At 24.6% G+C, this 14,740-nt stretch overlaps 3 protein-coding genes across 3 annotated transcripts; 1 reads left to right on the top strand and 2 right to left on the bottom strand.

Moving 5' to 3' along the window:
• Nucleotides 1-10,241: 10,241 nt before the first annotated feature.
• On the top strand, nucleotides 10,242-10,856 carry OCT59_018057 (uncharacterized protein; the record flags this gene model as incomplete). Its single annotated transcript, XM_066148506.1, has 1 exon — nucleotides 10,242-10,856. The coding sequence occupies one exon, from the start codon at nucleotides 10,242-10,244 to the stop codon at nucleotides 10,854-10,856; it is 615 nt and encodes a 204-aa protein (XP_066004429.1).
• Nucleotides 10,857-12,118: 1,262 nt separating this feature from the next.
• On the bottom strand, nucleotides 12,119-12,391 carry OCT59_018056 (uncharacterized protein; the record flags this gene model as incomplete). Its single annotated transcript, XM_066148505.1, has 1 exon — nucleotides 12,119-12,391. One exon carries the CDS (start codon nucleotides 12,389-12,391, stop codon nucleotides 12,119-12,121), a length of 273 nt encoding a protein of 90 aa, XP_066004428.1.
• Nucleotides 12,392-12,456: 65 nt separating this feature from the next.
• On the bottom strand, nucleotides 12,457-13,251 carry OCT59_018055 (uncharacterized protein; the record flags this gene model as incomplete). The annotated part of the gene is made up of 2 exons (XM_066148504.1): nucleotides 12,457-12,879; nucleotides 12,985-13,251. 2 exons carry the CDS (start codon nucleotides 13,249-13,251, stop codon nucleotides 12,457-12,459), a joined length of 690 nt encoding a protein of 229 aa, XP_066004427.1.
• Nucleotides 13,252-14,740: the final 1,489 nt, after the last annotated feature.

Below are 14,740 nucleotides of genomic sequence, written 5' to 3'. Positions count from 1 at the left end.
ATAGTATAGTGATATAGATTTACATTTTATCTAATGTAAATCTAGTAATCTGTCAAAATTATGAATTTATGATAAAAGTATTGCGAAATGATTAGGTAATGATGAAAAAATTTTAGTGCGAAAAAAAAAAACGGTTTATTTTAGATTTAGATTTTTTTTTTAAAAAAAAGAAATGATGGTTTTCTTATTTCTTTTCCCCTGATTTTTTGATTTTTGATTATTTTGTTTATTTTAAGAAATTAAAAATATATTTTTCAAACAAAAATCCGGAAAATTATTTCTTTGAGAAATGAACTACAACTTACATTGCATAACATGCATAAGTTGCATTACCCATTACCCATTTACGATTTACTGAGAGGAAAAATCATGGGCGTTTTTTTTTATTATGCATAAACCAATGATTAAAATAAATAAAAAAAAAGAGAGAAAGAAAAGACTAGTTTAGGAAATTTTTGATTTCAAATAAATAAATTTCTCATCTTATCATTGAATAAAAACTAAGTTTTAAGATAAAAAAAAAACTAGGTCATAAAGATGTAAACATTTATTGGATCGAAATTCTTTTAGAAGTACACATTTAGGGGAAATTTTCGAAACATTTATCAATTTTTATCAATTTTTATCTTTTATTTATCTTTTATTTATCTTTTTTTTTATCTTTTTTTTTTTTTTTTTGCCGAATTATTTGTTTTATCACAAGTTTTATTGGGCGTGAAGGGAATTTTTTATTATTAAACAAAAATAATAATTCCCCTTACATCTAAAAAATATTTACATCTAAAATAATATATTGATCCGAAAAAAAAAAAAAATTTTAACACGGAGAAAAATACGCGCATAGATTTCATAATGGCAAAAATAAACTCAATTCAACAACTGAATTTGTCACAACTGAATTGCACAATTGCGGAAAATTAACGCACCTTTTTTTTTCAATATACTACATGCCCCAGAAGATCGTATGCCCCAGAAGGTATCATCCGATAAAAAATTTTTAAACAATTCATTAAAATTTTTTTTTTCTTCTTCTTCTTATTGTTCTCTCAATGCATTTCATTTTTCATATTTTATTTTCATAAAGAAAAAAAAGAAAATCATCATCATGCTTTATGAAATATAAAGAACAATGTCAAAAAAAAAATTTTCGTACATTTACATATTTTTTTTTTTACACGTTTTTTTAATTTTTTTTATTATTATTATTATTATTTTTTTTTCTTCAGCCCATTCTCTTATCCATTCTCTTATCAGGGATAATTATTTTATTTACACATGATAATTTTTTGCAAGTACATTGAAATAGTTACACATAAGCTCATATGATAGGGCTTGACTACTTTTTTGAATTTTGAATATTCATTTCACATCGTGTAACAATCATAAATAAACCACTTTTTTTTTTAATATTTTTAATATTTTAATATTAAAATTATTGTAATTTTTTTTTATAAAACTTGTTTATTTTTTAAAAAAAAATTTTTTTTTCGGGTTTATATATTTCCATCTTGGATTATCACTTTATTAATTCAATACCGAATCCGAATCCGAATCCGAATTTTTTTTTTTTTAATAAATAAATGAAAAGGTTAAAAAAAATATACAATAAAAAAAAAATATATATACAATAAACTATGTATAATAATACAATAAGCATATATATAGCTACTTACAATGAATGGATATAAATGATATAAAATTATGATGATTATGAAGATTACGAAAATTACGAATGATATAACGAAATCATTAATTCCTTTTATAGATTTACAAATATGTAATTATATAATGATTTTATTTCATGTATTGATTTCATGTATCTGGTTTATGTGGTTTATGTATGTAATAAAATATGAAATATGTATTAAATTATTTTTATTTTATTTTTTAGACCAAATTAAAACTTTTTTTTTTTTTAGACCAAATTAAAAACATTTTTTTTTTTAAAAGCAAATTAAAACTTTATTTTAAAAGCAAATTAAAACCATTTTTTCAAAATTAAAACCTGAAATAATATTAAACTTGAAATAATATTAAACCTGAAATAATATCAAACCTGAAATAATATTAATAATATTAAACCTGAAAAAAATTGTAATAATAATAAATGTAATAATAATATTAAAACATGATATGTATGATCTGATATTAAAAAAAAATAAAATTAAAATTTGAAATTTTTTTTTGGAAATAATTGACAAATTAAAACAAATTAAAAAAAAAAACACTTGCTTTTTCACAATAACTTTTTTCAATTTTTTTAAACAATAATTAAACAATAATTATATTCAAATTATCAAATAGCAAAAATAACGCCCATTTCAAGTTTTTCCCCCTCCTTATAAAATTGAACCTTTTAAGAAATACTATATTCAATTTTATTACATATAAACTGTATATATATATTTTTTTGGTAAATCACGTGTAAACAAATATGTAATAAGGTTCAATGAAATAAATTTTTGATTGGTTTTTATCAATTTTTTTTGTAACAAATAATGAAGCAAAAATATAAAATGTTTTGGTTAATCACATTTTAAATAAGGAAGTTTCTGACAAGAACAAATTAAAAATTTTTTTTCCTTTTTCTTTCTTTCTTTTTTGTCAATATTATTAAAACTTTTAACCGATTACAAGTCAAATATAACTGATAGTCCGATACTTTATTATCTTTTACTGTCACTTAAATACTTTAATGGTCTGTATCACATTACTTTATTATTGACCCACATAGATATTCACGATGTCAGGATCAAAAAAAGATGGACATATTCCGGGATTCCAATAATTCAAATGATTTCAAATAATTCAAATGATAACAATTCTCCCATTTTCGTCATTTTCGCCATTTTCGCCATTTTTCATCTGAAAAATTATATACAAAAACTATTCAGGAAAAGTTTATATGATTTCACTATTTCACTCATCGTTAATCTAAGGGTCATCCGTTCAGCCCTTCAACAGATTTTTTTTCGTACAACAAGGAAATTGTTGAGCATTGAACTTTTTGACATTCTATTTATATTTAGTGAAACCGAATATTTAGTGAAACCGAACATGATGGTTCCAGAGTCAAAAATAAACAAAAAATTGGTTAGTATGGTTTAGTACATATTTTAACATTATCCTCAAAAGTTCAGAGTTAAGACCTCACAAGACTCTTACAATATTTATAAAAGGATTTTCGAGTGTAACGAAATGTGAGATATGATTTGCTCTTTAAAATGTAGTAAATGGTATCTTTTGATTATATGATATATGATTATATGATTATATGATTATATGATTATACCAGCTGACCAAGAAATTTTTTTTTTTATTACGGAGTTATTATATCATGAATGGTCCGTTAAAATTTGGTATTTGCTGAATGAAAAATAATTTTCCTTCGTTGTTACTTTTTATTACGTTATCTTTGACAAAATTAGGTAAAATAATAAAAAAGGTCATTCGTTAGGGTCATGTGTAAAAAAAAAAATAAAATAAATATGAAGGGAATAAAAAAAAAAAAAACTTGAAATTTGCCAAGAATAATTTTTTAATTTTTTCATGCGTTTCAAAGTCCAAACAATTATTATTTTTTTTTACATTCAAAAAATTTCTTTCTTTAAGAAGAATAACAAAGTATTCAATTATTTCAAACCCTTTCTTGTTATTTTCTATAATAATAATATGAAACCTTAGATTATTATTTAATCTATTTATAGAATAAAAATCAATTGTAAAAGTATTTTTTACGGTAAATAAAGTAAATAAGTAATATCAGGGTTAAAAAAAAATCTATCAAAAACTCAAAAATCTCATTGTATTTCCCAATTATCTTATCATTAATATTTGATGATTTAAAAAGATAAAAAAATAATATATTTGATAAAATTATATTGATAAAAGATAAAAAAAAAACAATGAGAAATAATAAGAGTAAAGAATGTAATAAGGATATTAAGAAAAATATATAATTTTTTAACGAAATTTGTATTAGTTTCAAAAATGAAATTTTCACGAGGTATTATTTATTATATTGTATTGTTGTGTCAAACAACTCAAAAGTGACCTTTTAGGTAATGATACCGATAACGCCACGAATCTCGGATATTACTATTAAAAAATGACCGTTTTTGTTACATTTGTAACATTACCACAGTTATGCAAAAAGGCTTGATTTGATTTCTTAATTTGGTTTGTTTATTCATAATTTTTTTTTAAAAAAAAAAATGTCAAGCGAAAAATTTCCTTAATAATAATAATTTTACTGCGTTCATTCACCAATTTCGAACAATAAAAAAAATTTCAAATGCATTTATTTACAAATTTATTATTCAAGGTACCTTTTACTCCACTTTGCGCGGGAACTTCTTCCCCCTGATTTCCTGAACAAATATTATTTTTTTTTTTTGATATCAAACAAATCATTTTTTTTTCATCATGACAATAATAATAAAAAAAACTTGTAAAAATTCAGGTTTTTTTTTTTTCAAATAAAACGCAGTAAATCGCACGCCCCCGCTAAAATTCAAATTCTATATATGTATTAAAATTTTTTGAGGCTTTCCCTTGTGAAATTTTTTTTGTTACCATATAATAAAATCTGGGGAATGATTTGCTGTAGATAAAAAAAAAAAACTTTAAAAATTCAAAGGAAAATCAAAAAATGTTTAACGTGTAAACAAATGAAATTATGGTTGGTTAATAAAATTAGGCCAATAAATTAATTAATCCAAATGTATTTATAAATGTATTATTTTATCATTCGAAAAACCTGTTTAAATCGTAGAAAATTTTGATAAAAGAATTTAAGAATTTTATGTCCACTTCGTCTAAGCCATATTGATTGATTTGATAACAATTTTCTTCTTTTGAAAAATGTTCAGCTGTTCACTATAAAAAAAAATAATAATAATATTATTGGGTCAAATGACTACTTAAGGAGGAAAATTTTGTATGTTTGAGGTAAAGATTGTAAGAATAAAAGAATTATTAAGTGAGGACGAAATTGACGAAATGGGAAAAATTTGAATTATTTTCGGATTAAACCGAATGGCTCACCTTTCATATGATTATTATCTTTTAATCACGGGTTTGCAATTTTTACTTTCAAATCATCTGACTCTATTATTAATGGTAATTTTTTTTTTTATCAGTAAATCATATGAGTAATAAATAATTACACTTTTTATTATAGTCACGAGTGTGGCACTGCCTTTGTATTTGAATTTAAATTTCAAAAATTATTTTACCAAATTTGTTATTTGACTTATTTTGACTCAGTTCTAACTCGGTGATTTTAACTAAAAGATTGTACAAATATGAAAAATCAAATTATTTTATAATTTTATTTTTTAAAAAAAAAATTAATATTTTATTTCTAATTTCCTTTTATAGGAAACACTGTTTTTTTTCCATTTTCTGCTTGTTAAAATATCGGTGTGAAATTTTTTAATTATAGATTTTAGGTTAATGAATTAATTTCATTCTATTGTACGTGACCCTTTTTAATGGATCATTATAAAAAAAAAAAGATTCTATTGTCAAAAGAAAACATTGAAAAAAATTCATGTGAACGCGCTTAAAACGTATCATATTTACTTTGTATGATTTTGTTATTTATATTTGATACATGATATTATTAAATTACAAAGAAAGTAAAAGCAATGAAAACTAATGAAACTAATGAAACTCTTGTCTTAAAAAAGTGTATTGAAAAAAAAAAAAGTGTAAAAATAGGTATTTAAAAAAAATATACATTATAAAATATAATATTTATTTATCTATATATATTTTTTATAATACATAATATATACTTGATATTATTATTATGTGTACATATTATACTCATTTCTATACATTCAATCTTGTTCGGATATTATTCGTTCCCTTTTTATGTAAACATTGTAAACATTGAGACATTAAGATATTCATCTACAGGAGTTAAAACTTAAAAAAAAAAAAATCTTTCAAATAAATTCGACACAATAAAGTCCTTTTCATTATGATTGACAGGACTTTATAAGAACTCCGTAAAATTAATTATCTAAATAAAGAAATATAATATATATATAATATATGTATATATATATTTATTTATATATGTAATTATATTTTATATTCTTTATATATTCTTTTTTCTGAATTACCTAATTACATATCAAATATCAAATACTTTCGTAGATTGATGACAAAATATATTAAATAATCTTTTTTCCTTCGCCCCCTTAATAAAAACAAATACGTATTTCATCAATAAAAAGAAACAATAGATTTTATTTCATCATCATCATCATCAAAAAAAAAAAAGATGTTCATATGAAGATTATTTTATATCGGAGTTGAAAAAAGTTGAATATTACCTAAATTTTTCTTTTCCTATTAGATGTTCCGGGTGGCTAAGTAAAATTTTGCTGCGCACGGCTATGCGCGTGACTTAAACCTCATGATCAATCTCTTTTTTTTTTTTGAATGTCTATTTTCTGTCTGAAAATCATCTAAATATTAAATATTTATCCAACTACCGCGTGATGAAATAAATCAATCAATTGTAAAAAAAAGTAATAGGAACAAACTTTAATAAACAAACAAAAATGGATGTTGCTATTTTCTGATTTGACAAATATCACGATGGAAGTAAAATACCGATGTTGTATCACATCACTAATATAAATCGGTAAGAAGTTCCGGAAGTATTATTTCGGACTCCACCGGGTCTTGTAAAAGAGACTAGAACTTTTTATTATATACAACACATTTTATTTTTGGGCGTCAAAAAAAAAAATCTAATCTAAATTGACTTTTGATGGAAAAAATTTTAATTTTTTTTTTTCAAACTAAAAAGAAAACTGCATTTTTGTTTTGTTTTTGTTTTTTTTTTTTTATTCACAAAGAAAAAAATACCGTTTTCTTTATTTTATAATAGGAAAAGTGAAACATTAAAAGGGAATATCCTTCGCGGTTTATCCTGTAACCCCGAGATTCCCGAGTAACGAATAATAATAAATAACGCCATCCCGATTTATCGGAAAAATCGTTGATCGATCGGAATATTTTTTTTTTTTTTAGCCTCGTGGCATAATTATTCCCATGACTTGTACTCGTGACTTCTTTTTCTCTTTTTTCATATAATAAAAGAGTGAACTCGTGCTAAATTCCTCATGTTAAACTTTCTCATGGTTTGTTTACTTATTTGATAGATTTTTTTACTTTTACCAGTCTTTTTACCCTCGTGTTGAACTGTTGGAGGATCCCCTCGGTGTAACATTCCATAATTAATGATTTGCACGTGATTCTAGTTTCTTTTTTCTGTCATTTACCACATTCCAAAAAATATACTGTAAAAAAAAAAAAATATGGGTTTTTAATTTTTTTAAATTAATGTTTCAAAACAAAGTATATTATAAAATAAAAAAAATAATAATATATATTACATATTTAAAATATATATATATATACGGATTACTTATATTAAAATATATATATAAAAATCTTCATAACCAATAAAAATTTAAAAATATTGTTCTACACTTCTAAATACTTCTATTTTAATAAATTTGTTCAATATGACTTTCAAAAAATCTCCAATGATTTTTCTTTGTATTAAATTAAAAAGAACTCCTTTTTAACCGAAAAGGAAAAAAGATTTTTATTGGTTAATGTATAATAAGTAGTATAAGTATAAATAGTAAACAAAGAACAAAAAAAAAATCTTAATTCTTTTTACGATAAATTCTTATATTATTTTTTTAAAAAAATAAGTATGTTTGATTACCACATGAAAAGATGAAACGTTACGATAGTTAATTCAATTATCTTTTATGTAGAATGATAAAATAGAATGATGCAATAGGAATGATGCAATAGAAATGATGCAATAGAATAAAAATTCTTTCGAAAAAAAAAATAAAATAAAATAAAATAAACAAACAAATTTAAAAATCATACTTTATTATTTAAACCTATAATATTGAATAATTAAAATAAACATTTTCAAACATTTTAAAAACATTTCAAAACATTTTTCAAATATTTTTTGATGATTATGTAAATTTTATTTAAATGATTGGTTTAAAAAATTTTTGTAATTTAAAGTAATAATAAGTAAACATAAACCCATCGCGTAGATATCCATAAAATACGTACTCCCTCAAATAAAATTAAGTTAAATTATTTAAAATATGAAAATATTTTTTCGTAAACTTTTTTTTTTTTTCATATGAAGATTTATTTATGTCAAATTACGTAAAAGAAATTAAATTATGTTTAAAAGAAAAATAATAGAATTGCACGTGGATGATCAAATGTATCCTATGTTATCCTTATTAATAAATATCCTTATTAATAAATATTTATTATTTATTCACCATTATTACCGTTATTTTTATGACGTATTGATTAATCAAACTCCGATTATTCTGATTTTTTTGTACTGTTTCTCCAATGGTCGTATTTTCCCATTCATTTTAAGTTTGAATTTATATTTATTCCATTACCATTGATTGACGTTGTTTTAATTCTACGCCTTAATTTTAGTTGCATCAATCATTATCGGATCATATTGATCATAATGATTGATGGTGTTAAAATAGTATGTATCACCCGTATGTGAATTATTATTTGAGTTTCAAAAATTCCAAAGGCGCTACGTTGCTAATTAGTAGAAAATTGCTGAAATTCCAAGATTCAGCAGTTATATTCACAATTTATAGTATGATTACTATTACGGCTATTTTATTATTTTAGTCTTACATGCTAAAAAATGTGATTTTTAAGCACTCAATCAATAAAAATTTTTGTTGTAAATTTACGATAATCATTTAATAAGCAAAATAATCAAAATTCATCGATAAAAATGATTCATAAATCTATAATCCGTTAATAAATTATACTTATATTTATATATATAAATTTCTAAAATTTTGCCTTAAAAATAGTTATTCTCATGAACCTTTTTTTAATAATTATTAAATTTTAAATATAATTTATTTTTTAAACCTGTATAATTATTACTTTAATGTCGATAATTATAATTATCATGTATAAGGATATTAAGGAGAAAATGCTACACAAGAATTCGAAGGATTCAATGAGGTCTTAGCTATTAAGGCTGATCGAATTGAGACTGAATAAGAAAAGGAAAATTTTACTGAGGCAATTAATCATTATGTGGATTTCATGGATCTGAAATGATTGTGAAATATTCATTTAATCAATCAAATTCAAAACGAGACTTAAATGAAAGCGATCGATTTTCAAAAAAGGACAAAGTACGGATAATTATACATCAACTCTGCCAAACAGGGTTAAGAATATTTAATTTTCACAAAATGCCCTTTAATTCTTTAGCTAACCTTTCGGACGTATATACAGATTAGAAACTCTAGTTCTCAACAATATAATGAAGAATCATCTTTATCTGACTCTGAAATTATACCAATTTTACTGACAAATGTATTTTCTGAAGTATAATAGCAAGAATCTAATTATCTAATATAACAGTCATTGGTCATGTCACATCTAATTTGACTTATTATGTTTAATTTAGTAAAATTTTTGGTATCCTTTCTAAAATCAATCCCAATTTATTTTTCTGGTTAATTAACAATTTTCGAATTTATAATTCTGGCCGAACTTTTGTTAATTCCGGCCTAAATTGTAATTCCGGCCTAAATTATATAAAAATTGAAATTTCAAGTCAAATGTAATATTGCATTTTTACAATATAATATCACTTTAACTAATGATAATTAAATTCTTTTATTAACATCTTAAAAATATTTTGATAGGCTTTAAAAGCCAAAATTTTAGTTGCTTTAAAAGAACCTGAGAAGTAAAATATCATCTATTTTAACTAATTAATATAAGAAATATATTTTTAAAACTGCAATTGCTCACTATTCTGATCTACCAAATATCACATATGGGCGAGTTTAGTTCATTTAAATTTAATTGATATAATTGCCTTATCTGTCCCATTACATAATACCAATGTGTTCGATATTCATGATGATTATTACGCGAATATACAGATTTTATTAAATAAAATTTTCCATCTAACTAATCGTTAAACAAAAATAACTTAACGAAAAAAACGCGTTCAACCCATCCGACCACTACACAACCCATCTGACTAACCTTGGTATATATTTCAGGCTAAACCTGCTGATTTTTCTTTAAATTTATGAATTTGTTTTATTAGTTTTCTCTATTTTTTTTTTAGCTATTGTTTACTTACAGATTTCTCTTTTTTAGTCATGTCTACTCAAGATTCAACTAAGTTATATTGCTCTATTTGCAAAAGGCGTGCAAAAGGGTTTAAAAATCGCTCAGGACTTCAACGACATGAAACACTAAAACATGTGTCCTACAATACACTTCCGTCACACGTTCGGTCAGTTCCAAACTCCGAACTTTCACATTTAAAAAAAGCTATAATCAAAGAGTTGCAAAAACGTCTTAAAAATCATCACACTGCTGTTGGGAAACAAGTATTTTCAATACATTGCAGTGAAGATGCTTTTGTTAGTATTTTTAAAAATCATATAACTCGTTATTCTCCATGTGGGTCTTCTTATTTTTGTAGTTTTAAGGGGGAAAAAGCCTTTGAAGAAGTTGGAAAAATCTTGGATGATGAAAATTGGGGAGAACGTAATTATGGAAGAGGGCAATTAAGCTTTGTCCGTTTGCATATGCCTGAGGTTGAAAATAGTAATTATGAACAAAGTGCAAAAAAATCTAAAACAAAATCATTAGTTAATGGAGAAATGACTGTTCAATGGAAGGTGACAGGGGGTAAAGATAAAGAGAACCATAAATTTGAAGCAGGTTCAGCTCAATTTCGTTTTTTTTTAAATCAATGTCAAATTTAAAGAAAATCTTATAATGTAAATAGCAAATAATAAAAAAAATTATATAGATAAATTAGTTCAATTGAATACGTTTTTTCATTTTTTTTATTTGATAACAAATAAAATCCTGTTATTCGAGTCTGTATTTTTTGGATTTTTTAAAAAAATTAGGAACTCTATTTGATGCGAAAGTACAATTGCCAATTTTCATGCTCTAACATTTCCAAAATTGCTGATTTTTGCGAATTTCTATTCCCTCCATCTTTCAATGTGTTTTGAAAATAAAGGCATACCTGCATATGATTTTTTTTTTCAACTGGCAATACGAAAATCGCGCCAATCCAAACTTATTGCATTTAATTTCGAATTTCAAACTCCGCAAATACGATTGCATAACACACATGAATATATACTTGCTTATATCCCGAATACGATACGCTCTAACAAAATTATCTCTATTTGGATGTCCTGTAGAAGGAGCGTAAATTCATCTAACCAAGATTTGCTGCACGTAAAAATTCATCCCGCTGATTTCCTTCAGCAGTTGTTTTTTATCTTTGTATTAGATGATATAGTTCATTAAATTGATCCCATAAGGCACGGATTTGTATGGCTCGTGTTATTGATTGAAATACAGCAAAAAGGTCAAATTCTTTTAGAACTTTTAATTTGTCTGGGCCCATTAACAAAGTATAAGACAGATTATTTGTATTTTTTCGTGCCAAAATTGAAACGAAATATTAAGTTTTGCATTTCGATAAAATTTTTCCTTTCCAAATTTCTTCATTTGCAGTCTCACGGCGGAGATCAGAAATCATTAGTTCCCACAGTCTATCTGTTATTCGCAAAAAAATATGCAACTCGTCAACCACCCAATTTTGTAATGGTATCATATGAAATAAAGGTTCTTTAATATGGCCATTTATTTGTTTATAATTGACTTTAATATTATCCATTGATTTGTTGATTTTTTTGAAGTAGTATTAATGCCATTTTTATTACAATCACACCATGGACAGAAATACTGTGCATTAGCAGCATTCATTCCTAAACAAATTGCTAAAAATTTCCAATCGGAACTGAAATATAGTTCTTACGGGCCATTGGTTGCCACCTATTTGATTAAAACCTTTCTCTTTTAATATACATAAATCAGAAATTAAAGGAGTTAATACATTCTTAAGAGACTCATATGTTTCAGCTCCTGGATATAAAACCAAAGTATAGTGGTTATCTGGTTTTTGTAATCCATTTAAATCAATTCAATAATGTCGTTATGGCCTTCACATTACATTTTGCTTCACATTATCCACATCGCCCATAAATGAAATTCGAATATGTAATGTTGATTGTCTAGGAATTAAAATTCCTTTTTCAATATATAATGGTATTATATAGTTTAAAATATCTGTTATACGACGTTGACCTCCTTTTCCAATTAATTCTAACATATTTGTAATAATTTCACTATCAGTAATATTTGGTTCTTCTCTAATTGGTTCAAATTTAGTCGGTTGCAATAAATCAACAAGAGTTAGTGGGACCTGTTTCTTCATTTCTGCATTAATTTTTTGCCGTATATCACATACTGCCTTTTCACGTGGAAGATCTTCAATTCGTGCTAGAGATCGATAAGCTTCTTCGATATACGACCTTTATCCAAAGATTTAACTACTGCTTCAATTTTTTTTATTTCCTCTATTTTATTCACCTTTCCAAAATTAATATCATATACATCATCATCTATCTCAAATTTTATTTGTTTAAGTTTTATTTGATCATCTGGATGAAATGTATTGTCTCTTTCTCTTTCAACAATATCTAAAATACTCTGCGATAATCCAAGTATTCTGCGACGTTTTTGAGAATTACCAAGATCAATAAATGGCCGAATTTTAAGATCTAGAGACATTGTTCTACGCACTCGTTCAACACTAAGTAACTTGAGACCAAAAAGTAAAGGACCAGATATTTTTCCTTTATTTTCTTTGTTTGACTGGTCCCTATTTCGATTTTTCTCCATTTCTTTCATTCCATTAAACTCCTAATAGAATAATTAGTTAATATTTATTTCAACAATAAAAAATATTTTTAAAAAATAAATGTACCCGATAATACTTGCAGGCAGCATCTGTATGTCTCCCGTAACGTACTTCGAAAAGTTAACTCCAAAGCAAATTTTGTATAAGGGTTTTTTTTCCACATATTCGATTGAACGTTCAACTGTATACGTTGCTTTTCCATATTGGGTCTTGACAACATAATTATGAGGAATTGGATGTTTCGGATTCCTGGTATAATGAAGTTGTTCTGTAAGAGGATATGTTCCCTCTTTTATTATCTCGTAAAAATAGGTTCTTTTATTATCAAAAAGTTTTATAAATGAACTTTTAGGATAAGTGCCTTCTTCTTTCATAATTTATGTTTTACGTAATTATACTAGATTTATAAAAATAAAAAACGAATATATTAAAAATGTGATAAGTAATAAAAAAAATTATTTGAAAAAATTTAATATCATAATAATGAAAAAAAAAATATTTAAAAAAAAAGATGCGTCAAAAATGGCTATCAGATCAAAATTTGTTATGCTTTTAAATCAAGATTAAAACCTGTATTCAATCCAAATTTAGTTATAAGCCTGATGATCATTTCCCAAATTGAAAACTTGACCTTACTTATTTAATCTATTTATATACCTGACAATTGTAATCTGACAGACAAGAATCGATCTGAGCACAACATGTACTGTACATGAATTTTTTTTGCGGGATTTTTTTTAAAACTATTTTTTTAGAACAGATAACCTGAAAAGTGTATATTATATATATGCCTCAGTAAGTTTTTAGGGAAAGGTTTAATATTAATGTATTTTTATTAATAGTATTTCTTTTTCTTTATAGGAAATAGACTTGGAGACCTTGTATTTGGCATCTCTTTAATAAATTACACGTCAGAGTTTGCCGAAGCAGTTCAAGAAAAGTTTAGCAAATTTAAAAATATTGAAATTCCAAAAGCTATTAATTATGAGCTCCTAGTGTATTATTTATACGGTGATGTGCTCACCATATTGGGTTTTCTAGCATTTCGATTGTATATTTTTTTAGGTGGTTCTTCCAGTTTCCTTAGACGCAAAATTTTGGTAAGTTTTTTTTATTTTTATTTTTTTCTTAATTGTTTTTATTTTAACAAACAATTTCTAACAGTTTGTTCTTTCCTTTATCTAGGCAGTTCTCTTTGGATATTGGATTCTAGTAAGGTTAATTTCTATTTTTTTGTATTTTATTTTAGTGAACTTTACTAATAGTTCATTTTTTCCAATTTTTTCATTTCTTTTAGATTTTGCCAATTCTCTCTGAAAATAGAGGTGGTGTCCTTCTTTTTTGTTTTCTTCTGTCTTGTTTTCTTTTGCCTTTTTATTAACTTTTATTTTTCTTTTTTGTAGATTTTGTCTTTTTTTTCTTTTAGATTTTAGCGGCTTCTTTTTTTCAGATTTCTCTAGGTTTGCTTGTTCTCTTCAGGTTATTTTTTTTTCTTTTCATTTCATTACTAATTTTCACCTTACTTTTTCATTTTTTTAGGTTCTAATACTTTTTCTTAGGTTTCTGCAGCTTTCTTTTACGGAATAGAGATTGGTATTCTTTTACTTTAATTTTATTTTTCCGTCATTTTCTTTACTAATTTATTCTTTCTTTGGCTGGCTCTTTTTTTTTTTAGGTGCCAGCGATTTTTTCTTTTTTAGGCTTGACGGTTCTCTTTGGAAATAAAGGTTAATGCCCAAATTTTTTTCATTATTTTTTCTTTGTTTCGTTTTCTTTTACTAATGTTCATTTTGTTCATTTATTTCTTTTCTTTAGGTTTCAGACAGCTTGTTCTTAGAATCTGTAAGTTCCAGTACTTTTTTC

The sequence above is a fragment of the Rhizophagus irregularis genome, chromosome 27, assembly GCF_026210795.1.
Source record: "Rhizophagus irregularis chromosome 27, complete sequence".
Classification (NCBI taxonomy): Eukaryota; Fungi; Glomeromycota; class Glomeromycetes; order Glomerales; family Glomeraceae; genus Rhizophagus; species Rhizophagus irregularis.
This window is presented reverse-complemented; position numbering and strand designations above follow the sequence as displayed.